The 26,705-nt window shown below is 43.4% G+C and overlaps 1 protein-coding gene across 1 annotated transcript in view; it reads left to right on the top strand.

Moving 5' to 3' along the window:
• Positions 1-498: 498 nt before the first annotated feature.
• LOC115477295 overlaps positions 499-26,705 on the top strand; it is a 147,605-nt gene continuing 121,398 nt past the window's right edge. The window contains exon 1 of the mRNA XM_030214117.1: positions 499-621. Coding sequence (XP_030069977.1) covers positions 499-621 — 123 coding nt within the window. The remainder of the gene's footprint in view (positions 622-26,705) is intronic.

The following is a 26,705-nucleotide window of genomic DNA, read 5'->3' on the forward strand; positions in this document are numbered from 1 at the left end:
TCATATAAATCATAAGAATTAAATATTCATACTAACAACAAATCATATAAAACATGCTTATTAACTTTACAACTGCAAATAAAAACAAACCATACTGAAAAAATCTTTTTAAAGTCATACTTCAAAACATAGACATAAATGCAATAAAAAGCTTATAAAAATTATATAGTGTGAGTGACAACCCCCATAGAAACTATACATTCAGTAAAACTGCTAAAACAAGATTAATCCTGTCTTGCAGCAAAATCACATCAGTTTCTGTTCACAGTATTTACTCCAACCAGAACATATGTGTATACATATATATTTCTTAACAACCACTTTTATAAAATGAACCCCTTGATGCTTGTTGCAGGTAGCGTAACTGCAATGTGAAGGATCAGGCCAGTCGGATGTAATTGTAACTCTCTAGGACTAGACAGGTGAGGGTCTTTTGCTGAGTCTTCTCCTTGTTTCCTCTCCAGGTCTTTCGTAATCCTTTGATGCGTGGAGCTGAACATGTTGCCTCCAACGGACAACTCCCAACCATGTGAGAAGTTTGAGGCCAATGTATTTGCCAGCAGTCGATGCCAGAACTGTTTGCGCAGCCTACGTTTTCATCAACCTGATGACGTGGTGGAGGTATCATCTTTCCTTGCAAAATGTTGACTGTTTCATTAGAGGGTGTTTTGAAAAACTTCTTGTTTAAGATTATCATGACAGGGAGCTATTCTTGGTACCAGCAAGGGCAAGAAAAGAAAATAGGGAGAGCAAACTCAAAAGCTCTTTCTGTGTGTCCCAAGCAAACTAAAATTCTATCATGGTTTGGATTCCTGCCACCTCTGCTGGAAATTGGTTCCAGGTATCTACCACCCACTGTCATTCTAAGGACTACTGGAGGTGAACCGATGTGTTGCCACTAATCATGGCCACCTCCCCAATGTCAGAATAATCAAGGCCAGATTTAAGACGTTAATGCTCATAGGCAGGACAAGTTTCTCCCCCAGAGATTATAGAGTTTGGTACTATTACAAACAGGATCAGTTTAGCGATTGGTACCATCAGAATTTGGTGCCCTAGGCAATTATCTCTGCCTTAATTGAAGCCACTGTTCCCTCTATGCTGAGCAGGAGTCTTCCAACTACATTGCTGCCAGTGGGGAATGGTGCTTCAACATTGTGTTTTCATTCACTAGGGACAGGCAGGTTTCCTGGAGTCATTCAGAGCTTACCTGCCCTTCACTTGAAAATGTGATAGTGAAACAGTACCACCCACTGGCAGGACTATAGATGGAGGACCCCCGTTCAGCTTAGAGTAGAGAATGACACGGGGACGGGGAACCGCAGTAACCACAGGGATTGGGACATTGCTCGCGGGGATGGGGTGGGGACAGATCCGGGGAAGGGCGGGGATGGGGACAGAGCCCCGTGTCATTTTCTACTTTGAAGCCTGTTAATGAACTGGACTATTATTTATGTTTAAGTGATGCCTACAAAGATATTTAGTTTTTTTGGAAAAACAAGCAAACATACTGGCCACAACTAGCAAAGTTTGCATGGGGGGATCCTGTACATCCTGCTACCAGCACATCTTCTAAGAAGACAACTTCTATTCCAGGAAGGACTGTGGAAGACAGGAGAGCTAGATTGAATCCTGAGATTGTTGATGACCTCTTATTTATCCACAGATCAGTGGCGTAGCCAGACTGCCAATTTTGGGTGGGCCTGAACCCAAAGTGGGTGGGCACAAAATTTTCTCTCTACCCCCCCCCCCCCCCCCCCCAGCAAAATTTAGTCACACTCAGATGCATTTATCACACAGGGTAAAGTGCTGCTTTTCAGTGCATCTGATTTCAGACAATTTATTTAATAGCCTAATCCTTTTCAGTGAGCTTTCAGAGGCCAAAACCTCCTGCCTCAGGTCAGTATAATGCTGTTACGGTATCCTTTCCTGACCTAAGGAAGGAAGTATTGGACTCTGAAACTTTATTAACACCATATTACTTTATCCTAAATTTAAAAAAAATTATTTTCTTTACCTTTGTTGTATGGCCATTTACGTTTTCTCATTGTGTTGCTCCCAGTCTCTAGATTCTGCTTTCCTTAGTTTTCGCTTAACTCTTCTGCCAGGGTTTCCTGGCCATTTGTCATTTTTCTCTCCTTTTTCTTTGCTTTCTTCAATATTTTTCTGCCTCTCTCTGTGTCCAGATTTAATTCATTCTTACTATCCATTCTTTAATTTCCTTCATCTACTTATGGCTTTTCATCTTTTTCTCACCCTTGTTCTCCCCATGCCCCTTCCTCTTATTCTACAATCTTTCACTACTCCCCCTTTCCATGCAGCAGCTCTCCTCTTTCTCTCCCCATCCTTCCAGTCTCTCCCCTCTGTCTCCCCATCCTTCCAATAGTCTCCCCTCTTTCTTTCTGCATCCTTCCATCGTGTCACCTCTTTCTCCCTACCCTTCCATCCAGCGTCTTCCCTCTTTCTCTCCCCATCCTTCCACCCATCTACCCTCTCTCCTGATCCTTCCATCTAATGTCTCTCTCCCTCCTTCTAACCAGTGTCTATCTCTCTACCCTTTTCTGTTCAGTGTCCCTTCTCTCTCCACATCCTTCCAGTCTCTCCCCTTTTTCTCTGCATCCTTTCATCCATCTCCCCTCTTTCTATGCCATCCTCCCATCTGTTTTCCCTCTTTCTCTCCCCATCCTTCCGTTTTCCCTCTTTCTCTGCCATCCTCCCATCTGTTTTCCCTCTTTCTCTCCCCATCCTTCCGTTTTCCCTCTCCCAATTCAGGCCCACCAGCCCCAGCTAACCATTGCCGGCCACTGCTGCTTTTCCTGATGAGCAGCAGGGCCGGCGCTACAAAAAGAAGAAGCGCTCAGCTGACTGAGCTGAACACCAACGCAAACTACGACTCACTCGACGAGAAAAAATGTTTTTAAAAAACCGCGGCACTGCAGGCAGCCTCGAAGCATTGGCTGCTGGCTCTGCAGGCTCCTCCCGTCTCTTACGTCACTGCCCCTGCTTCGCTCCAGGGGCAATGACGTAAGAGACGGGCAGAGCCAGCAGCCAATGATTTGAGGCTGCCTGCGGTGCCGCGTTTTTTAAAAAACATTTTTTCTCGTCGAGTCGTCGTTAGCGTTGGCGCTCAGCTCAGTCAGCTGAGCGCTTCTTCTTTTTGTAGCGCCGGCCCTGCTGCTCATCAGGAAAAGCAGCAGTGGCCGGCAATGGGAGCTGGCGCTGGTGCCGGGCGGGCCTGGGCTGAAATTGGGTGGGCCTCGTAGCTACGCCCCTGCCACAGATTAAAAACCCATAACAGTGCTTTATAGGGCATATTTTTCCCCTCTAGAGCATATAGAACGGGTTGTATTTTATACCCCTGGACATTCTAACAGTGTGAATTAGGATTCCTTGGTGTAGTAGAAGTCACCTATTGTTGGGGTTGGAAGGGTAGAGGGTGGTGGTGGGAAGGAGGGTTATTATAGCTGCTCATTGTTATTATTGTTCTCTTATTTGTAATTTATACACAATAGTTACACAGCATATTGTTCCTTTTTATACTTTAATAAAAAAATTTAAATATAAAATCATAAGTGTTCAAGGCATCTGCAAATGAGGACAGAGCCCACGGGGACAGAACCTGTGGGGACGGAGACAGAACCCTGGGGACGGGGCGGGGACTGAGACAAACTTTGTCCCCGTGCCATTCTCTAGCTTAGAGGCAACAGTAATTGAAACCTGATAATACTCAGGCAATATGGCATGGGACTCAGGAGGCAGGAAGAGGATCAAGCGGCCCAGGAGTCCCCCAGATGATTCAGGAGACTTAGGCTGCCTGTTTGTCATTAATCGTCAAGAACCCTTTCCTGCTGTTAGAAAATCCTTCCCTAGTCTCTACATTCCACTTCATGTTGTTCTTTCTTTGAGCTTTGGTAGACAGCGATTGTTCCTTTAGGCGCGTGGTCATGGTGGCAGCCCCTTCCCTCTCTCCAGTTCCCAGGAGGAGGAGGAGGAGGGCAGGTCTTCAAACCTGTAGCACTGGCTGGCTTTACTTTGCAGTCTGAGGAGGTAATTCTATAAACCCTATGAGCGTACAGAGCGGTGTTTTACACGCTGAAGTAGGCACTTACAGAATGTCCTGGAGGTATATGTGCAGTATTTAAACTCTGTGGTCAGTCTTTCTTTTAAGCACTAGCTGTGATGTTTAAACGTATACGTTGATATTCAGTACTGGCTGCCAATTGGATATACTACTACTACTACTTAACATTTCTAGAGCGCTACTAGGGTTACGCAGTGCTTTACAGTTTAACAAAGAAGGACAGTCCCTGCTCGAAGGAGCTTACAATCTAAAGGACGAAATGTCAAGTTGTGGCAGTCAAGATTTCCTGAATAGAGGTGTAGTGGTTAGGTGCCGAAGGCGACATTGAAGAGGTGGGCTTTGAGCAAGGATTTGAAGATGGGCAGGGAGGGGGCCTGGCGTCTGGGCTCAGGAAGTTTATTCCAAGCATGGGATGAGGCGAGGCAGAAAGGGCGGAGCCTGGAGTTGGCGGTGGTGGAGAAGGGTACTGAGAGGATATGTCACTAACTGCTGCTGTTATCTGATGTTCAGCACTGGTAACTAAAAAACTTAGAATACATTTGTGCTTTACTGAGGCTAAAAACCTTTCTCTTCCCAAAGACTGCTTCATAACAATCCATCATGATTTCTACCTCCTAGCATCATCCATTATTCTTTCCTTAATATTTTTTTGTCTCATGCATTAATGCAATGGTCTCTGTTTCTCAAACCTCACACTAACACTATTTGCTTTTGTCTCACCTAGAATGTAAACTGCACTGAACCCTGGAAAGGGGATATTAGTGGTATACAAGAATTGATTTGAATTGAATTATCTGGATAGTCATCCAGATACCAGTGCTGAATATTGCTGCTATCTGGATTTTATTCTGACTGCACCCTCGGACCATCCCGGCGCTATTCATATAGTACTAGGGCAGTCTACAGTGATTTACCATGGGATTATACTGATCAAGGATGGGTAACCTGTGGACTGCCACTGAATTTTATGCAGCCTGTGAGACATGGGAAGTATACACAGAAAACAGCTTGCACAAACATCATTTAACCAGAGTTTTGGGAGGGTTTAAATACTGTATTTTGTATATATTTTCGGAACAGCAGCAGAGTTCTCATTAAACATTTAAAGTAATGACAGAAATATACAGTAACACCTTGGTAATCATTTTTGACTGTCTCTGGGAAAAGGTGACTAACGTAGCAGATCCCAAAATGTTGAGACTAGCTGATTTTCCATGCCATGCGTCCATAAGCAGTCTGCAAAACAGTCACATGTTTGAACTTCTGTAACATTTTAACTTTTTCTCATAAAGGGATGGGGTTTGGACTGTTGTATTACAAATTGTTTGCTCTAACATAATTCATTAAAACCTAATTTTTGGTTTCTGGTGACTGTCTTTAAACACCTTTTCTCAGAGGTGGTCACATTTATGTTCAGTCATCGCATTGAGTTTTGTTGACAGTGAATTATATAGTACATTTGTAAATTTTCTATATGCAACCTGCTAAGGATAGTACCGACATTCACGCGGCCCTCTGTCTAAAACATTGCCCACACTTGATCTAGAAGATGCCACCAAAAATCATTAACTGGTCCCAGTGCTGTAGCGAGGGCGGCTGACACCCCCCCCCCCCCCCCGAAGCACATTCTTACTATCATAGGAAGGTGGGGAGTGATCACCACTTGGGCTTTTATTTTACAAACTACAGGTGTAAGTGTTGATTCTTATAGGACTAAATTCTATATATAGTGCTTAAAAAATTGGTGCCCAAAAACCAGGGGTGTAGCTACATGGGGCCACGAGGATATGGGCCCCCACATATTTAATCCTGGCCCCTGGTTTTGCTGACAGGGGTCCCCATCCCCCCGCCAGGTGAAGGCATTTGGCGCGTTCGCTGATCTGTGCTGCTGTCTTCTTGAGTCCTGACGTCTAGGTACCTTGTGGCGGCGGAGCTGGGGGGGAGTCGGAAGTAGCGGGGTAGGGGTGGTGGTGGGGGAGCGGCAGCTGGGGGAGGCAGGCTAAAATGTGCCCCCCCCACCTTGAGCTCTGGACCCCCCTCCCGCCGAGGTCTGTCTACACCCCTGCCAAAAACCCACTCAGCATATAAACCACGTTTTAAAGTTAGGCGCAGTTTTTAGAATAGCTCTTACACCCAGGAACTGCAAATACATTTAGACATGGCCATTTACACCAATGGAAATGTGACGCAAATGCCTGTGTCTAACGTCTAAATTAAGCGTGGATCCCACCTTATTCTATAATTATGCGCGTGACTGAAAAGAATGCCCTTAACCCATCCATAACTCTCCCATTTCCGCACCCCCTTTTTTGACTTGAATGTAAAATTTAGGGGCGTATCCCATGTCTAAATTTACACGTGTACATTTAATTCTAATTAGTTGCAGTAATTGCTTTTTTTTAAAAAACAATTAGCACTAATTAGCTTGTTATTCAGTTAAATTGTGCACGCAAATTGTAGTGCTTTTTGTAGAATTTGTGGAATAATGTTCCTCCTGTCTCAGAACAGTTGTAACTTTACGCAGCAGCTGTTTTATCAAGGCACATCATAGGAGCCTATGTGCCTTTCCTGCTCAGGCATTCTGTTATAAAATTACTGTCTAAATGCACAGGGCCCCACATTCTCACGGAACCTGCTAGCATTGTGTGTTCAAAGTGCCAGAGTGAACCCTGTCACCAGAAGAGGCAGATTCAGCATGAACTATAGCTCTCCTCCTGCTGGCTGGGGTTGGGATTGGAGGGGAAGAGGGAGAAGGTGGGGAACAGGAGCTGACAGAAAGAGAAGAGAATCTTGCAGAGTGTGAAGGATCAGAGAGAGCATTAGAGGCCAACCAAAACTGGTTTTATTTCAGTTTCAGCGAAAACCAAAGCTGCCACTGAAACTGTGTGAAAGCTTTCCGCTGAAGCTGAAACTCATCACCATTCGAAACCAAAACTGAAATTCAACTCAAAAACTCAAGAAGGTGAATTGTGTGAATGTGAACCAGTGAAGGCTATTAGGGACTGTCAGAGTTTGCAGTCCTCATCCCTCTGCTAAACCCACAGTATCCATGCCAGAATATAATAATATAATAAAGAAAGATTGTATTTTACTTCCAAGCAAAATAGCCTCCAGCCCTCCACACACATGGACCGCAGCTAATAAAAGCTGAAACTAAAAGCTATGGTACTTTTACAGTAGCTGACATTACGCCACACTCGGAGTGACAGCAGAATTCATAACTCCTTAGCTAATTCCTAAGAAGCTTTTTTCAAATTTACAGACTTGAATTCCAGCTAAAATTTTGTACCAAGGTGTTTGGATTGGATTGGATTTATTAGCTTGATATACCGCTCAATACTAATGTGTCCGAACGGTTTACAACCAAAAAATATATACATTACACATTAGTAAATCCTTAACACTGAGAAATTAAAAATTCATCATGCAATTATAAAATCAACTAAAATGTTGCTGAAATAAAGTCTTCAATACTTTATGAAAGCCATGATATGAAGAACAGTCAGAAAAACAACGCAACCAGGAGTTCCATAAAGCTAGTCCACTGTAAGAAAAGGCCCGCTGTCGAGTCGAAGTTAGTCTAGCAATGTCCACACTGGGCAATTTAAGAAATCTTTTCTGAGAGAACGTTAAAGCAGAGTTCCTGATTAGCTTCTTAAATGAGTACTCAGGACTGTTTATATTCAATGCTTTAAAAGCAAGATACAACATCTTAAATTCTATCAGTTTTTCACTAGGCAACCAGTGCAGTTCATACAATATTGGTGTAATATGATCTAATTTTTTAGCTCCTGATAGCAATCTTGCAGGGTTATTTTGTACCAGTTCTAAATGTTTTAAGCTAACTTTGCTCGAGCCATTTAATAATGAGTTACAGTAGTCTAACTTACTAGTGATGAATGTATGAACCAATTTTGTCAAATTTTCTTTAATAAGAATAATTTTCAATTGCTTTAACCTGATTTCAGTACATCACTTCTCTGAAGATGAAAATGACAGTTCACTATCACAATGAACTCCCAAAGAAACTGTACTTGGGGAGAGTGACAAAGGATGGTCATTAATCCCAGGAAAAACTCTTAAATCATTATGTCTATGAGAAAGCCACATTGCTGAACACTTTTCTACATTTGGAGCACTATATTTACCATATAAACTATTGTGCGAGGTCATAACTGCGTTATTTGCAATCGCAGTACAAAAAAAAGAATATAGAATACAAACAATAGCCCCCCCCCCCCCCCCCACCCCTTGCCTAGTCCAATTTACAATTCTTGGAGGTCTAGTGGTGTAGACAAGACAGGAACGATGTCTCATTCGCGGTAGCCATTTTGAGAGCAGAGTTGGAATGGGATAGAAGTAACTGGGGACTGCTCCTGCCCTAACTACACCCCTACACCACCAGGGATTGTAAGATGAAAGCCTATGGGCAGTGGTGTGCTGGTAAATTTTTAGCAACAGGCTCTCTCCCCAGGAATAGCCAGCCCTGCAATTTGGGGGGGGGGGCAGAGGTGGACTGGGGGCTCCAGTCCACCTCTGAGCCCCCCCCCCCAATTGCAGAGCTGGCTATACCCGGGGAGAGAGCCTGAAGAGGCAATGCATTACTCTCTCCAGGAAAAAATAAAAAAGATTTTAAATGCTCCCAGGTTCCAATCTAATTCACGTTTAATGTGGGATAAAATGCCATAAATAAGTAAATAAATAGATAGAAACTCTGAATATGGAGTACTGGATTCTCATAACATGATGTCTGTTTTAGAAGCCCTTTACCAGGAGAAAAAAAAATCTTTGCACCAGTATAACAAAGTTAGGGTGTTCCTATAACCAGCCCCTCCAAATGACACACCGATTACGATTTGTAACAAATTACTATTCTACCTAGGAAAAGTTATTCTCTTATTTTTTTATTTATAGCATTTGTATCCCACATTTTCCCAACAATTTGCAGGCTCATTATTATGCTCAGTGCAATTTTTCTAGCAAAAAAGGTGCCGGTACTCAAATGCCAGGCCACCCTTCAGGGATGGGGTGATCACTGAGGGACTCACCCCACAATAGCCAGGCCCCCTGCAACCAGTCACAGAATCTATGACAAGGCAGAATTGGTGTGTTGAGCCTGAGCTCTTTCATTAAAACTTGTGGTCCATGGGTCAATTTTAGCAAACACTGGAAAAGGTGCCGGTACTCAGTACCCCCGAGTACCCCCTCAAAAAAAGCCCTGATTATACTTATTATACTTCCTCCGTGTACATCTGTATTCAAAAGCAGGCATGTTTGAAAATACAACTTTCTTTTTTTTTTTTTTTTTACTGTATCCTCCTCATGTTCCCCCCCCCCCCCCCCCAATTCCAGACCTCCTCCCCGGTCCCCCGATCTCCAGGGTCCCAGCACATGCCTTAAGGCAGCCATCCTGGTGGTCTAGTGGATTCTTCGGTGCAGGAAAGATCCCTAGTCTTTCCTGCCCGCTGCCTGTGCTGATCCTCCTGCTGCCGCATCATCTTTAACATGGCTGCTGAGACTTACAAGGGCGGCCTCGCAAGACTCCAGCGGAAGTCTCGTGAGACTGCCGCTGGAAGTCTTGGCAGCTATTTTTAAAGAGCAATGCGGCAGCAAGAGGGTCAGCCCTGGCAGTGGGCAGGAAAGACTAGGGATCTTTCCTGCCCCGAAGAATCTACTAGACCACCAGGGCGACTGCCTTCAGGTATGTGCTGGGACCCTGCGACTCAGGGGGAGGAAAGGCAAACCGGCTCGCTCTGTCTCAACAACCGGCTCACAAATGTCACAAAAATTAACAACTGGCTCTTGTGAGCCAGTGTGAGCCGGCTCCAGCACACCACTGCCTATGGGTGAGGGGGGAGAGTCTGGGAGAAGGGGCAACCCCTGTTTGGGGGAGGGAGTGAGAATAAATGGGTCAAAGCACAAATTTGCAGTGTCCACTGAAAACACATGGAGGGGCATAATCGAAAGGGACATCCACGTTTTTCTGGGGATGTCCTCGCAGGATGGCCCCGTGAAGGGGCGGGGAAACCTGTATTATCGAAACAAGATGGATACCCATCTTTCATTTCGATAATACGATTGGGGACGCCCAAATCCTGAAATTTAGGTCGACCTTAGAGATGGTCGTCCGTAGACTTGGCAGTTTCTGATTTTCGGCGATAATGGAAACCGAGGACGCCCATCTCAGAAACGACCAAATCCAAGCCATTTGGTCGTGGGAGGAGCCAGCATTCGTAGTGCACTGGTCCCCCTCACATGCCAGGACATCAACCGGGCACCCTTGGGGGCACTGCAGTGGACTTCACAAATTGCTCCCAAGTGCATAGCTCCCTTACCTTGTGTGCTGAGCCCCCCCAAAACCCACTACCCACAACTATACACCAGTACCATAGCCCTTAGGGGTGAAGGGGGGCACCTAGATGTGGGTACAGTGGTTTTCTGGTGGGTTTTGAAGGGCTCACATTTACCACCACATGTGTAACAGGTAGGGGGGGATGGGCCTGGGTCCGCCTGCCTGAAGTGCACTGCACCCACTAAAACTGCTCCAGAGACCTGCATACTTCTGCGAGGGACCTGAGTATGACATTTGAGGCTGGCATAGAGGCTGGCACAAAATATTTTTAAAGTTGTTTTTTGAGGGTGGGAGGGGGTTAGTGACCATTGGGGGAGTAAGGGGAGTCATCCCCGATTCCCTCCGGTGGTCATCTGGTCAGTTCGGGCACCTTTTTGAGGCTTGGTCGTAAGAAAAAAAGGGACCAAGTAAAGTCAGCCAAGTGCTCGTCAGGGACGCCCTTTTTTTTCGATTATGGGTCGAGGACGCCCATGTGTTAGGCACGCCCAAGTCCAGCCTTCGCTACACCTCCGACACGCCCCTGGGAACTTTGGGCATCCCCGCGATGGAAAGCAGTTAGGGACGCCCAAAATCAGCTTTTGATTATGCCGATTTGGGCGACCCTGTGAGAAGGACGCCCATCTCCCGATTTGTGTCAAAAGATGGACGCCCTTCTCTTTCAAAAATAAGCCTGATGGTCATTTTTGTAAACACATGGTCATTTTTGGACGACATTTAAAATAACCTTTCGGCTGAATCTGAAACTGAGCATAAAATTAATTTTGGGCTTCTTTCGACACCAAAACTGAAATTCGGTCGACCTCTTGAGAGAATCATGCAGGAGGTATGAGAGAGGACTGCACTGTGGTGGGTATGGAGAAGCAGGATGTGGGGTGGAGGTCTGAAAAGGACTACTTGGGGAAAGATGAAGAAGCCTCTATAACTGGATCCCCTCCAAAATCTGCTCACTGCAGTTTGGCTTGTATCCCTTTGAGTACTGCAGCCCTCAGCTTCTTCTTAAAAAACTGGAGACAGTTCAAACAACTGCTGTTCGTGTCCTTTCTGGGGTCCGTCGCTTTAATCATATCACACTGCTTCTCATACAATTCAATTGGCTTCCATTGCTTTATCGTGTACAGTTTAAAGTTTTAACCCTAGCACGTAAGGTTCTTCATACAGGAACTCCATCCTATTTGTCATCACTCATTGTCCCATATAGGCCTTCTGCTTACGGTGTTCTACTGCGAATCATTTATCCATTCCTCCTCCTGTAACATGCTCCAGGCTTGAGTCCACATGACACTCTACGATTTTTACCGCCTCATCCCTTTGGAATTCCCTTCCGCCTGAGTTACATGCTGAGGCCTCTTTTCCTTGTTTTAAGGCCTTTCTCAAGACCCATTTATTTTCCTTAACATTTGAGTGTTTTGCTTAATTTGGGTGGTCTGTGTTCAGTGAAGCTGTGGTGCTTTCTCTTCCTATGATTTTTGTATCTTTACTTTTCTTTACATTTTTTTAGTTCTTTTACTGTATTTTAATATTGATTTTATTTTGTGAACTGCTCTGATTTGTATTTTGAAAAGTGGTATATGAAATGCTAATAAACTAAACTTTACAGTGAGTTTGTTTGCAGCTTTTAGACTACTGCAACCAATAGCCTTAAAGGAGGAAATTGAATAATTGGGTACCCACATTTGAGTTCCATGTGCATGCATGAATGTACAGAATATCGGCACACTCGTAAGTAAATGCACACTTATGTGCGTAAGTGGCAGCAAAACAGTTATGTGCTATTCTGTAAGGGTACATGTAAGTAGCTTAGCACCACTGTTTGCTCTAAGCTGAGCGGCATTCCTCCACTTTCAGTTCTGCCAGTGGGTGGCGCTGTTTCATTATCACATTTTCAATAGTGAGGTACAGGCAAGCTCTGCAGGACTCCAGGGAACCTGGAAAGCACAATATCAGTGTCACGTCTGTGTGGCCGTGACCCCTCTCAGACTCTCCTTATTTCCGGTGGTCAGCTTCTGAGCTGGCACCTGTCTGTTCTTCCTGAGTTAGTTCTGTCTCTGTGTGCTGGCTGCATTGGATTCTCTGTGTACTGTTTCCCATTCCAGACTTCAGCTCAGTCCAGTCCAGATCTTCCGGCCTGCCAGACTTGCTTGGCTTGTTTGAGCCTGCACAGCACCCATAGTTGTCTGGTGATTGCTGCAGTGAATCTCAGCTGCTGCTGGGCTTATTAGCCATTTGGAAACTCTCTGCTTTGCCTTTGCATCATCTAAGGCTCTGGTTTGTTGGTGCTTGCTGCACTTCTGCCTAGTCCAGTTTATAGTTTGTATTCTTGCCTGATTCTAGCTTAGTCTTTGTGTAGCTTTGTGTTCTGTACTGCTTGTTGCCCAGTCTTGTTCTTGTTTGTATGTCTTTGTCTAGTGCTGGGTTGTCTGGGTTTCTTGTTCAGTGGCTGCTTGCAGCTTTTCAGTTCTGTCTCTGGTCTACCAGTGTTTGTTCCCTGTTTCAGTGGCTGCTTGCAGCTTCCAGTTCTATCCCTTGTCTGTCTGAGAGTCCTAGTCTAGTATCCTGCCTAGCCTCCCTGTGTGTTCTAGTCCCTGTGTGTATCCTGCTGGTATCCAGTTTCTGCCCTGTCTGGTAAGCCCTGCTGGCCACCTGCACTCAGGGGCTCAACTCCTGAGGAATGGTGGCTAAGTGCAGGTGAAGTCTAGCTGGCCCTGTCAGAGTTCTGCCTTATCCCTGTGTGGGGTGGTTTTGCCTGCCGCTGCTGCTCCTCGGCAGTGGCCCAAGGGCTCACAATCCTAGTTCCTGCGTTTTGGAAAACGTGACAATCAGGGACACCAAATGTGGCCCAGCCCAAAGCTGGAGATTTACCACTGCAATGCTGGAGATTTAAAGGCCAATGAGTGAGATTTCCAAGTCTTAAAGTCTAGCATGTGTACATTCCAAAAATTGACATATTCTAATCAATAATAGAAAATAAATTTTTCCTCCCTTTGGGGGTCTTTTACTGAGGTGTGCTACCATTTGTAGCTCACGCTAGAAATCAGCTGCTGCTAAACGCTGAGATGCCCATTATATTCCTATCGGTGTCTCAGCTTTATCAGTTGATTTTTAATTCGAGCTAAGAACGGTAGCACACCTTAGTAAAAGACCCCCTTTGTTTGGCAACTTTCTTTCTTTTTTTTTTATTTGAAAATTGATGACACAGTACTTACAAAGAGAGTGACAAACATCACAAAGTCAGAAGAAGAGAACAAACATATTAATTTAAGGAATATGTCACCCCTTCTCTACGGCTTGGCTGTGCTCTGCCTTGTCCAGTCCCGGAGCACAACTCCACACCAGGTTTTATAGGGAACTCCCAATTACTCAGCAGCTCAAAGGAAACATAAAGTTTTCCCGTGTTTCAGGGTAATGAGCCCTTGGACCATGGAAGCAGGGTCTACTGTGGCAGACAGATCACCAAGGCCTACAAAGAGAGACAGAAGCAGGAAGCTGGATCTCTGGGGCTAGGCAGGAACCAGGAGCAAGGCTTGACAGGAACCAGAAGCAAGGCTTTCAGGAACAAGGTTAACTCATTGCGAAGACGCTGTAAGCAGGGCTGAACTTGAAATAATCCTCAGCCCCTGTGACGCCCAGGCGTGCCCTGCCTCTGACGTTCTTGCCGTCAGCTCCAATCTAGTGAATCACGACCTGCGCGTGCCCCCTTCAAGGGAAAGGCATGCACAGGTGCAGAAGGATGCCACTTCGATTGGGTTCGATGTCCCGTCAGGTCCGTGACCAGCGACCCAGAAAGGAGAGGAGTGCGCTGGACCAGGAGCAGTCACGGTTGAACCGTGACAGAAGAACGGGGGACTACATTGGGGTATTTATTTTGGTCTTGTGAATGCATCCAAAGATTTTAGGAGTGCGTACACTGTTACATAATTCGAGTATTGTAGAAGCAAATTCCATTAAGTCCTTGGCTCTTTCTATTTCATGATTGTTCTGTTATTAGGTGCTCTACTGCTGCACCAGAAAAGCAACTGCTTTATTACTTGTTTCCTCTAGCTAGGAAATGTATGTCTGTTCCTACAATCAATTACATATGACTATTTCAAAGTTCTACTATCATTTTCATATATCAATTTATACATACACTCAATATATCACATCTCATTTATTCCTGCTTTAAAAATACAAACAGATCAACCATACAAATAATTCTATCGATCTTAATCCCAGTATTTATGACTGAAAATGGAGCAAAGTCACTTGATATCCCAATATGTCAGTCCACTTGCTCACTGTAGACTCTTTAATCATTAAGAACTCTCCAAACAATGCAATAATTTGTTGACCGTATTCATGGTTAGCTATCAGTAAATTCCATTGTTCATGTATTGACAAAGACAAACCAGGATGATCCTCATGTAAATTCAAAATCCACCAGTCAATGTCCAATTGTAGGTGTCTGTAGCGTATTCCACACTTTTCCAAAACAAATTAATGGATCCCAACACAGGCCGTGTTTCAATCGTTAGCTTCTTCAGGAGATCCTTAACAAACATGTACATCAATACATATTAGAGACACAAAATATCATACAAATACTTCAAAGAACCGTTAATTTCTAAATCTTCTTACCAACCGTACTCCAGCACTGAGCACGCCGTCAGGAGTCTCAGCAGAACATGACTCACGTCTGTTCCTACAATGGCATAACGATATTGCATCGAATATGACACAATAGCTGAACCTGGTCTATGCTCTGATTGTTTTTGAGAATTATAGAGTGGGCTGGAAAGATGCCAGATGGATCAAGTTTCAAAAAAATATGGAGCCAATTTGGAGAGAGATGCCTCATAGGGCAACACAGCTAGATTCTTAATTACTAACGCAGAAGGTCTTTTACTTCTTGTTTTGCAGTTGGGTCTGATTCCAGTGTAAGGAACACTGTGGGATTCAGACTTCTTCCTATGTTGTTATTAACAGGAGGGGGAGGGAGAGTGGGGTGGTATTTTGGAGTATAAATTGGATTAAAAATTAAACAACCCAATTTATGTTATTTATCTTTGTTGGAACAAGGCTTGGCAATATGTCATTGGTACTTTTAGGATTCTGTCTGGATTTTGACTTTTGCTGTCTTGTTCTTGTAATATCAGTTTTCAATAAAGATTATTTAAAAAATAAGAGAGAAACACAGGGTGTTAGTTGTGAAATCCAAGAGGATCACAGGCAGTCATTTGAAGAAGGAATCTTCACTCCAAAACCAAAGAAAATTTGCTTAAAAAAATAGTAAAATAGCAGCCAGAAACAGGAACTCCAGGGTCAGATTTTGTATTTAAGATGAAGTCAACTATTTTTTTTCTCACTATTATGAAACAGGAAAGGTTTTTTTTTTTGCCAGTGACTGGATTTATTAAGCATGAGAGTTGAAGTGAGTGCTTTGAAGAAGTTCTGAGGCTTTTTCTTTCTTATTTATACCTACAGAGTATTTATATGTCATACTTCTGAGTGATACGTTAGTAGGTCAAGAACTATACATGTGGCAATCCAAAACCAAACAGAAGCTGCTTGTATTTCTACATGTGTGGTGGGAGCGTGCTGCAATTCTGGGATAATTGTTGGAGTTTGTACAAATTATAGCGGAGAGAGAAACAGAGAAAGATCCAAGAATATGTTTGTTATTGGATGTCCCACTCATGGGACAGGATATAAAAGTGAACAGATTAGTAGACTACTGCCTGCTTGCAGCAAGATGGAAACAAGAGAATCCACTTCCAAAAGCAGAGCTGGTGGATAGACTCCAAGGGATAAGTGTAATTTGTAGAATAGGGGCATGGAAGAGTCATAAAATAAATCACCACTGGGAAATATGGGAGAGGTTTGAATGGTATGTGCAGTATGCAAAACTGTAAAAGTTTTTTTTAGCACTGTAAATCTCTAAGGGGAGAATGGAGTCAGGTGAGAGGGGGAGGAGGCGGGAAGAGAGAAAGGGAAGTCAAAAGAATTGTGTAGGGGGGCGGAAGAAGGAGGGGATCCAGTATGGGAACCTAAAAAAGTCGGTATGTAAAGAATAGTGATTTTTGTGGATTGTTAATGCAGAGATTATGCATCGCATAGGCATGATTTGTTGTGGTTCCAAAAATTTAAGTTTCAAGAAAAGGAAGCAAAGCACGTGAGGGTAAAGTGGAAACCCATAGAAGCTGCATGTCATTATGTTGCTGGTGCACTGTAAGAACAATTGTGTACCGGTAGGGTGTTATATGTTTGAATTCTAAGCAGAAAAGGAAAGGTAAACCAAAGAAAGAAGTAACTTGTAGAAAGTCTGTTCTGCCTGTGTAGTGCTCAGGGTTCTTTAGTATTAAGTTCTTTAGTATTAGGGTTCTTTAAGTTCTTTAGTATTAGGGTTATGAAGCAGGAACATTCCCAAACTTCCCTTCACTCCTTGAGGGTCACTTTAGTAAAGCTGAGCCTCTTAGAATTCTCCCTTAGGTGGTCCCTCCTTGGGGAAACCTCTCAAAGTCTCTTTTCTCTGATTAATGTGGAACAATGTTGGTGCTTCCTGCCTCCCAGTCTTTACAGAGCACTGCTTGCAAATGGGCCTTTCTTGGCACCCACACAGACTTCTAAATTCACACACATATAACAGAGAAACAGATTCTCTCCTTTGCTGGACAAAATAAGCAGTCTGCTCATTCTCCTCCTCCTTAGCCACTTTTTCCGTGTTACCTTCCTGGTTTATTTATTTATTTCGATTTGCTATACTGCCTTTGCTAACTAGTAGTTCAAAGCGGTGTACAATAATTATAAAAACAGAAAATGAAATAGGAAAGAAAAACTCATGCACACAACAATAGAAAAGGTGATTGTTGATGATTGCTCTAGTCAGAAACATCAAATGATCTTTAAGTCTCTCTTTTATACTTTGACCCCCATCCTTGGGGAAAAAGGGCAGCATCTCTTGCTCTCTGACTTCAGAACCCTACCAGCCTGGAAAGTTCCTCAGTTTAGCATATGTAACCCTGGTCTCATACTTTCACCAGTGTCCTGGGCACTGACTAGCTGTCAGGGTTGAGCACCCTCAATCCAAGCCACAAAACATAATAGTACTTTTCTTCCTTTTCTTATACCTTATACTGAGCTGGGCGCAGGCCAGGGGCAGGATAAAATCTGGCAGGTCGAAGGGTTTGAGTTATCCTCCTTTCTTCTGCTTTATTTTTGATAGTTCTAGGAGTCAATCACTTTCTCTCTCTCTCTCTCTCTCACAAATGAAAAGATAGGATTTTATAAAACAACAAAAACTTTAACGAAAATGCTGCAACAAGCAATTTAAATCCTTCCAAAAATAAGACAATTAGTTTGTAATCCAACTTGATACTTTCGTACAAACCAGTCACAAGCCAACTTACGGAAAATGTGTAAATCCTTTCATCCAATTTGTAGATCCAACAGTATGTACCTATTTACAACTCCTCCTTTCCATTACCCATCCTTTCTGGGTGGAACAATCTAAGGCTGTACCTGCAGCACTGGTGCAACAAGCGATCTTCTTATGGTCCAGTCCTCCCTTCTGTCCACATGCTTCCCCTAGGTGTACCTCTCCAGGCTACTACCTTGGGCTCCAACAGGCACTTCCCTGTGCCTGCTCCCAGGCTGGGATCCCCTATTTCCCACCTGGAGCACTCCACGATTACTGCTTGCTGGAAGAAACCTCTCCTTGGATCAGCCTTAGTTTTTTAAACCGTCTGTGAGGAAGTGAGTGACATAGTGGCAGGTGTCCCTAGAAACACTCCTTCACTGAGGTTACAGAGTTGAGCCACCTTACAGCAGGTGGCGCTAAACCTGCTATGTCAGAGGCTGAACTGCAAAGCTGATCTAGTATAGGGATGTTAGGCTGCCTGGCTATGAGGCAGGAAGGAAAAACCCTTGGGCAGAACCAAGGAGGTTTAATAAACAGGAGTGGAAGTGAGCCTATCTAGTCCACTATAAGCAAGGAAGCCAATTAGGCCAGTCTAAGTTTCCCCTTCCCAACATAGTCGTCATCCCTGTTCACTCAAAACAAAGCAAGCAAACCTATGAGCTGCTGCATCCACATTGTCATTTTTTTATTGTTGGTCTATCTGTAACAAGTCTAAAGCTGTTTCAATTGGATAGGCAGTGCCTTAAAAGGTGGAGGACAAAAGTTGTTTTTTTTTTTTTTTAACTTATTGGACAGCTTTTTAATTTAAAAGCTTCCCATATGTATTTATGTATTTATTTATTGCATTTGCACCCCACATTTTCCCACCTATTTGCAGGCTCAATGTGGCTTACATAGTACTGTCAAAGGCATTTGCCCAGTCGGTGAATAACAAATACAAAGTTGTATAGTGATCGTATGAGGTATAAGTGGAGGGTCGGAATGGATGAAGATTGCGTGTTGTCCTGTTCGATCTTAGTCATGCTGTGTTGGTAGGTGAAGAAGTTTACGTGGGGTCGTTGGAGTAGGCCTTTTTGAAGAGGTTGGTTTTTAGTGATTTCCTGAAGTTCAAGTGGTCGTGGATTGTTTTCACAGCTTTTGGGAGCCTATTCCATAGTTGTGCGCTTATGTAGGAGAAGCCGGCTGCGTAAGTTGTTTTGTATTTCAGTCCTTTGCCATTTGGGTACTGTAGGTTTAGGTAGGATCTTGATGATCTGACTTTGTTTCTTATTGGTAAGTCTATGAGGTCTATCATGTATTCTGGGACTACGCCGTATATGATTTTGTGGGCTAAGGTGCAAATTTTGAAGATGATCCGTTCTTTGATTGGGAGCCAATGCAACTTTTCTCGGAGGGGTTTGGCACCTTCGAAGCGTGTTTTGCTGAATATCAGCCTGGCTGCTGTATTTTGGGCGGTCTGGAGTTTTTTTTTTATGAGTTGTTCTTTGCAGCCCACGTAGATTCCGTTGCAATAATCTGTATGGCTTAGGACCATTGATTGTATTAGGTATTGAAAAGTTGCTCTTGGGAAGAAAGGTTTTAATCGTTTGAGCTTCCACATTGAATAGAACATTTTCTTTGTTACAGAGTTTACTTGGCTCTTGAGGGTAAGATTGCGATCGAGTGTGACACCGAGTATTTTCAAACTGTCCGAGGTAGGGAGGGTATGTCCTGGAGTAGTTATGGTTGTGGGTTTGTATTTGTTATATGGAGAGGAGAGGATGAGGCAATGTGTTTTTTCGGTGTTCAGTTTCAGTTGGAATGAGTTTGCCCAGGAGTTCATGATGTTCAGACTACCATTGATTTTGTTGGTTATTTCTGTCAGATCATGTCTGAAGGGGATGTATATTGTAACATCATCTGCGTAAATGAATGGGTTAAGGCCTCGGTTGGATAAGGACTGTGCCAGTGGAATCATCATCATGTTCAAGAGTATTGGTGATAATGGTGATCCTTGAGGTACTCTGCAGACTGCTTTCCACGGTGGTGATATGTTTGACTTTGATTTTACTTGATAAGTTCTGGTGGTTAGAAAGCCTTTGATCCAGTTAAGTACGTTTCCTTCAATCCCAAAGTGGCCTAGTATTCTTAGTAGTATGTTGTGGTTTACCATGTCGAATGCGCTCGACATGTTGAACTGGAGGAGGAGTATGCTTTTGCCTGTGGCAATCTCCTGCTTGAATTTGGCCAGGAGAGTGACTAGGACAGTTTCGGTGCTATGGTGGGATCGGAATCCTGATTGTGAATTATGTAGTATTGAGAACTTGTCCAGGTATTCCGTAAGCTGTTTAGTCACGAAGCACTCCATCATTTTTACTACTAATGGGATAGACGCAACTGGGTGGTAATTGGTGATATCGTTTGTGCTTTTCTTGGCGTCTTTTGGTATTGGGGTGAGTAGGATGTTGCCTTGTTCCTCAGGGAAAAGACCTTGTTGTAACATGAAGTTTAGATGGGATGTAAGGTCTGTTATGAAGCAGTCTGGGGCAGACTTGAGTAGATGACTGGGACATGTATCCAGTTTGCAGTGGGTCTTGGCGAACCTGTGAGTCGCTTGTGTAACTGATTCGGTGCTGAGGAGATTAAATGTTGTCCAAATGCGGTCAGCTGGGTATCCTTCGGAGGATGGGTCCAGATCGTTGAAGAAGATTTTGATGTCAGTATTGTGATGAGGAAGTGTGCTGCGTAGTTTTTATTAATTTTTCATTAAAGTAGTTAGCAAGTTTGTCTGTGGATGGGATGTCTGTGTTGGTTGTGGTGATAGGGGTGGTGTCTAGTAACTTATTTACGAGTTGGAATAGTTTCTTCATATCTTTGTAGTCTAGTCCTAATTTGGTTTTGTAGTAGGACCTTTTGGTTTGTTTTATTGCGTATTTGTATTTTCTATGTATTTGTTTCCATGCGTTGAGTGTGTGTTCATCTTTTGTCTTTCTCCATACTCGTTCAAGTTTTCTAGATTGTGTTTTGAGTTTTTTTAGTTCATCATTGAATCAAGGTATAGTGTTTTGTCTTTTTGATATTTTTTGTTTTTAAGGGTTCTGTTTTGTTTAGTACACTGTTGCATCTGCCATCCCAGTGGTTGAGATAAAGTATGGAATCAGTGTGTGTTGTCCATTTGTTTTCGTATATTTGTTGCCAGAATAGACTCCCTGAGCCAGTACGTCAGGCTCAGTCTCTGGCTGTCTTCAAGTCTAGGCTTAAAGCCCACCTCTTTGCTACTGCTTTCGACTCCTAACCATGACTCTCTTACTCAACACCCTCACTTATCACCCCTACCACTGCAATTTCCCCACCCCTAGCTGTCTGTTCGTCTGTCCAATTTAGATTGTAAGCTCTGTTGAGCAGGGACTGTCTTTTCATGTTAATTTGTACAGCGCTGCTTAAGTCTAGTAGCGCTATAGAAATGTTTAATAGTAGTAGTAGAATATTTGTGGATCGATTCACCCTCTTGTAGTGTAAGTAGTACGTTCTGGTGTACTGTTTGAACCCTTCTTCCGCCAGTTTAGAGTTAGGTTCAGTTTGTAATGGTCAGTCCAAGGTATTGCTGTCCATTTGATGTCTGTTATTAATAGGTTATTGTCTGTAGGTAGTTTATGTGATAGGAGGTCCAATGTATGTCCTTTGACATGGGAGTTTGCCTGTGGGGCCATTTAAAATCCCAGGACTGTAGGAAGTCTTTACATTCAAGTGCGTTTGTGGAGTTGGGGTCTTCTAGGTGAAGGTTAATATCGCCTAGTAGCAGTATGTTGTTGTTGTTTACACAGTTGTTTGATATGAAATCCATGAAGGTGGGCTGACTTTCCTTCCAGTTGCCAGGTGGTCTGTAGAATAATACGCAATTCAGGTGATTGGTTATGGAGTTGTTATGGATTCTAAATGAGGCAATTTCTAGTTGGGGTGTTATGGAGGCGGCTGTGGTTTTGGTGGTGAATTTTTCTCGGTATATTAGTGCTATGCCTCCACCTCTCTTTTCCGATCTGGTTCGGTGGGTGATATTGTATCCTGGCGGGCACAGTTCAAGGATTATGGGCTCGTTTTGGTTGTGAATCCATGTTTCATTGATAAAGATGAGATTGAGGTTTTCTGAGGTGATCCAATCTGATATTGTTGTTGTTTTGTTGATTACGGATCTAGCATTGATGTAGCCTACCTGGATGTTTTGGTATGGGCAGTGCTTTTTTTGTGCCGGTACGCGACGGTACGGCATACCAGCACCTTTTTTCTGGGGCTCACCTGCTCGCTCCCTGCTGTTTGCACCCGGCCGATCCCTGCCTCTAAAACTTTTATTTTTTTCGTGAACCGGCAGACAAGAAAGAAAACAAACAGCAGACAGGCTTGCCTCCTTCCATCGCGTCGGCCGCTTCGTTTCCCTGCATTCTCAGCTCGTCCTGCCCTCCTCTGATGTCATTTCCTTTCCTCGAGGGCGGGACACGCTGAGAATGCAGGGAAACGAAGCGGCCGACGCGATGGAAGGAGGCAAGCCTGTCTGCTGTTTGTTTTTTTTCTTGTTTGCCGGTTCGCGAAAAAAATAAAAGTTTTAGAGGCAGGGAGCGAGCAGGGGAGAGGGTGAGCAAGTGGGGCTGGGGGTGTGTGTGGGCATAAGTACATAAGTAGTGCCATACTGGGAAAGACCAAAGGTCCATCTAGCCCAGCATCCTGTCACCGACAGTGGCCAATCCAGGTCAAGGGCACCTGGCACGCTCCCTAAACGTAAAAACATTCCAGACAAGTTATACCTAAAAATGCGGAATTTTTCCAAGTCCATTTAATAGCGGTCTATGGACTTGTCCTTTAGGAATCTATCTAACCCCTTTTTAAACTCCGTCAAGCTAACCACCCGTACCACGTTCTCCGGCAACGAATTCCAGAGTCTAATTACACGTTGGGTGAAGAAAAATTTTCTCCGATTCGTTTTAAATTTACCACACTGTAGCTTCAACTCATGCCCTCTAGTCCTAGTATTTTTGGATAGCGTGAACAGTCGCTTCACATCCACCCGATCCATTCCACTCATTATTTTATACACTTCTATCATATCTCCCCTCAGCCGTCTCTTCTCCAAGCTGAAAAGCCCTAGCCTTCTCAGCCTCTCTTCATAGGAAAGTCGTCCCATCCCCACTATCATTTTCGTCGGGGATGTGTGGGGATGTGTGGGCAAGTGGGGCTGGGGGTGTGTGGGCAAGTGGGGCTGGGAGTGTGTGTGTGTGGGCAAGGGGGCTGGGTGTATGTGTGTATGGGCAAGGGGGCTGGGCAAATGGGGCTGGGGTTTGAATGATCTCGGGGGCAGGTGGAGGCTGGGGTGAGTCACTGGACATTGAAGGGAGGGGGAGGATAGGGGGCAAAAGAGAATCGCTGGACATGGAGGGGATGGGATAGTAGGGCAGGGGAGAGAGGAGAATGGAGAATTGCTGGACATGGATGGAAGGGGAAGGCAGGGAAGCGAGAATCACTGGACATGGGAGGGGAGGGCAGGGCAGGGGAGAGAGGAGACATGCTGGACATGGATGGAGGGGAGGGGAGGGAAGATAGGAAGGAGATCCACATGGATGGGATGGCAGGGGAGGAAGGAGAAATGCTGGAAATGGATGGAGAGGAGAGCAGAGCAGGAGATAGAGGAGAATTGCTGGACATGCATGGATGGAGGGGTTGGCGGGGAGAGAGGAGAAATGCTGGACATGGAAGAAGAAAGGAGGAAAGTAAAGAAATAAATGGAAAGGAAGCCCTGGAAATGGAGTTAAGAGAACAGATAGCAGCAGAATCAGACACTTGGACCAGTATGGATAGAAAACAGTCACCAGACAACAAAGGTAGAAAAAAATTATTTTATTTTCATTTTAGTGTTTGGAATTTGTCCAATTTGAGAATTTACATCTGTTGTCTTATTTTGCACTGGGTATACTGGAGCTGTAACATCTTACAGAAATGATTTATAATGAAAAAAAATCACGTTATTTTTCTCCTATACTAGTATATTTTTAATGATGTCTGTTTATATGCGCCATGGCTGATATAAGGGGTGTGGCTAATGTGGGTGTGGCTATCACAGGGGTGGGGCCATATGTGGTGACCCCGCCTATAATGAGTACTGGCACCTTTTTTTCTACAAAAAATGCACTGGGTATGGGGCATCTAGGTTTGGTGTTATGTGTATTTTTGCTAGTTGTCGTTCCTTGGGTGATGTGTGTTTGTTGTGGACTTTCCTCTCATTTTGTTGGTGATGTCTATGTTTAGATAATTTTTCTTTAGTGTGATGAGAGTCAGTTTGGTGGACTGTGGAATGTTTGATCAGTCTTTGGTGATTTTGTAGCGTGGGTATGAAGTAATGTTCTGTGGGTGGGATGGATAGTGCTAGGTGGATCAGTGAAAGGGAGTAGATTACCAGAAGTATTTTGATTGTGTTCATTTTGGTGTCAATTTAGGATATATAGGTTAGTCACAAGTCAGATGCTCAGGAGTGGAGTCCTGGATACCTATAAGTCAGGCTTACAGTGAGAGTGGGAGCTCAGCAGTTCTGATGGGAATACAGGCTCACAGTGAGAGTTCAGCAGTTCTGATAGAAGTAGAGCCTCAGAAGCAAGCTGCCTATTGTGGGAGGTGCTTTCTGGTATTGCCAATTGTCTGCCTGGTTTGAAATTATGTTGTGAAAGATGATGGCTGAGGAAAGCCTTCCCCAAGAGCAGGCTACAATAAAGGTTGGACCACAGCAGCTCTAATAAGAGTGTAGGCTGCTGTAAAAGTGGGAGCTTAACAGTTCTAAAGTAAGTGTAGGCTTACAGTGAGAGTGTAGATATAAATATCATGTTATAAATATCATGAAATAACCATTGAATATCACCAAAACAGCTTAAAAATTATTATAGGTAGAAACAGCTATTTTAAACTCTGTATTTTGTGCTAATTTTTCTACACTAAAAACTAAATAAATACACGGTATACAATACAGATGGCCAAATTTCAGTGAGAATATCCTGTTTCCTGATGGGTTCATCTTAAAAGTTGTTGTAATCTGCTTTGGGAATAGAGAATGACACGGGGACGGGGAACCGCGGGGATGGGGACGGGGACAGAGCTTGCGGGGTGGGGATGGGGACAGATCCTACGGGGACAAACTTTGTCCCTGTGTCATTTTCTAGTTGGAAGGGTAAAGGGTGGTGGTGGGAAGGAGGGTTATTATAGCTGCTCATTGTTATTATTGTTTTCTATTTGTAATTTATACACAACAGTTGCATAGCATATTGTTCCGTTTTATACTTTAATAAAAAGATGTAAATATAAAACCATGTGTTCAAGGCTTCTGTAGATGAGGACAGAACCCACAGGGACAGGGCTTAGACGGGGACAACAGAACCTGCGGGGAGGGGGCGAGGATGGAGACAGGGCCTGCGGAGATGGGGTGGGGATGAAGGCAGAACCCACGGGGACGGGTCATGGGCGGGAACGGGGACAAACTTTATCCCCGTGTTATTCTGTACTTGGGAAGCCTGATGTTATAAAGATGATGGAATATGTTGAAATTAAATATAAGCAGAATTAAACTCTCCTTTCATTGGGGCACATGGAATCACATCTTCATCTGTTTTGTAGAAGTTTACCTTTTAGATACACAAATGGATTATTCTGTTGTTTGAGCATGTTTCAGGGACAAGTGGTTTATAAGTCAAAATAATAAAATATTTTCTGTGAACCAGATCTCTCATTTGTTGAAACATAACTAAATGGGCTATAAGCCCCTAATGCAGTCCATTGGTTTTCTTATATGGCTTATATGGTTGTTCTTATGATGGCTTATACTGTGCCAAAACTGGAAATACAGTGAGACAGAATAATAGATTTCAGTAACATCCAAAACATATTTTGTATGTTTTATTCATCTTTATTAAAAGCAAAACATGTTGGTTGATAAGCTTCATACAGAACAAGAAAAAAACAGTAAACCATCAAACATGGCACAATAAAAACTTTTACAGAGAACATACCCCAAGAACCCTTCCCCTCCCGTACTCCCCTCCCTCCCTATAAGCCCACCTGACTGTTTCCACCCGCCAAAATAACACAACAGATGTACAGATCAGTAGGACTCAAAGCATTTCATGACAAGCACTGCCTCCACTGTATGCAAATCTCTCTCATGAATATTCATTGTCAATAGCCTGACAAACCTGACTGCTTTGGGTAACTCCAGGACCAGGTTAGCCTAACTACCATAAGAGGCAGACACGGTCATATAATTAACATTATAATTTTATTTGTATTTGGATAATAACTGAGAAAATGCTATTAAAAATTATATTACAAAGCATGAAGTTGACTTGGTTAACTTCTGCTATATATCAACCAGTAATAAATAATAGTAATAAACAATATTAAGTGCATTTTTATAATATACCACTGTATTCTTCAAAACAGAAGGAGCAAGTTCCCGCAAACCATCTTTCTCTTTTGATCTAGGCACAGGAAAAAAAAAAAGCTTTCAAATGCTCCCTAGTTTCAACCTAATACATGTTAAATGTGGGATATGAATGTCATAAATAAATAAATAGATAGAAACTCTGAATGTTGAGCTCCTGATTCTCATAACATGATGTCTGTTTTAGTGACCATTACCTGGAGAAAAAAAATCTCTGCACGAATATAACACATGCTAGGGTGTCCCTATAGCCAGACCCTCCAACTGATCACTGATTAAGATTTGTAACAAATTACTACTACTACTACTACTTATCATATTACTATTCTACCTATGAAAGGTTATTCTGTTATTATACTTCCTCTGTGTACATCTGTATGCTTCACAAGCTGGCATGTTTGAAAATATAAGTGAGATTAAATAAAAATGCTAC

This window comes from Microcaecilia unicolor, chromosome 1 (genome assembly GCF_901765095.1).
Source record: "Microcaecilia unicolor chromosome 1, aMicUni1.1, whole genome shotgun sequence".
NCBI lineage: Eukaryota > Metazoa > Chordata > Amphibia > Gymnophiona > Siphonopidae > Microcaecilia > Microcaecilia unicolor.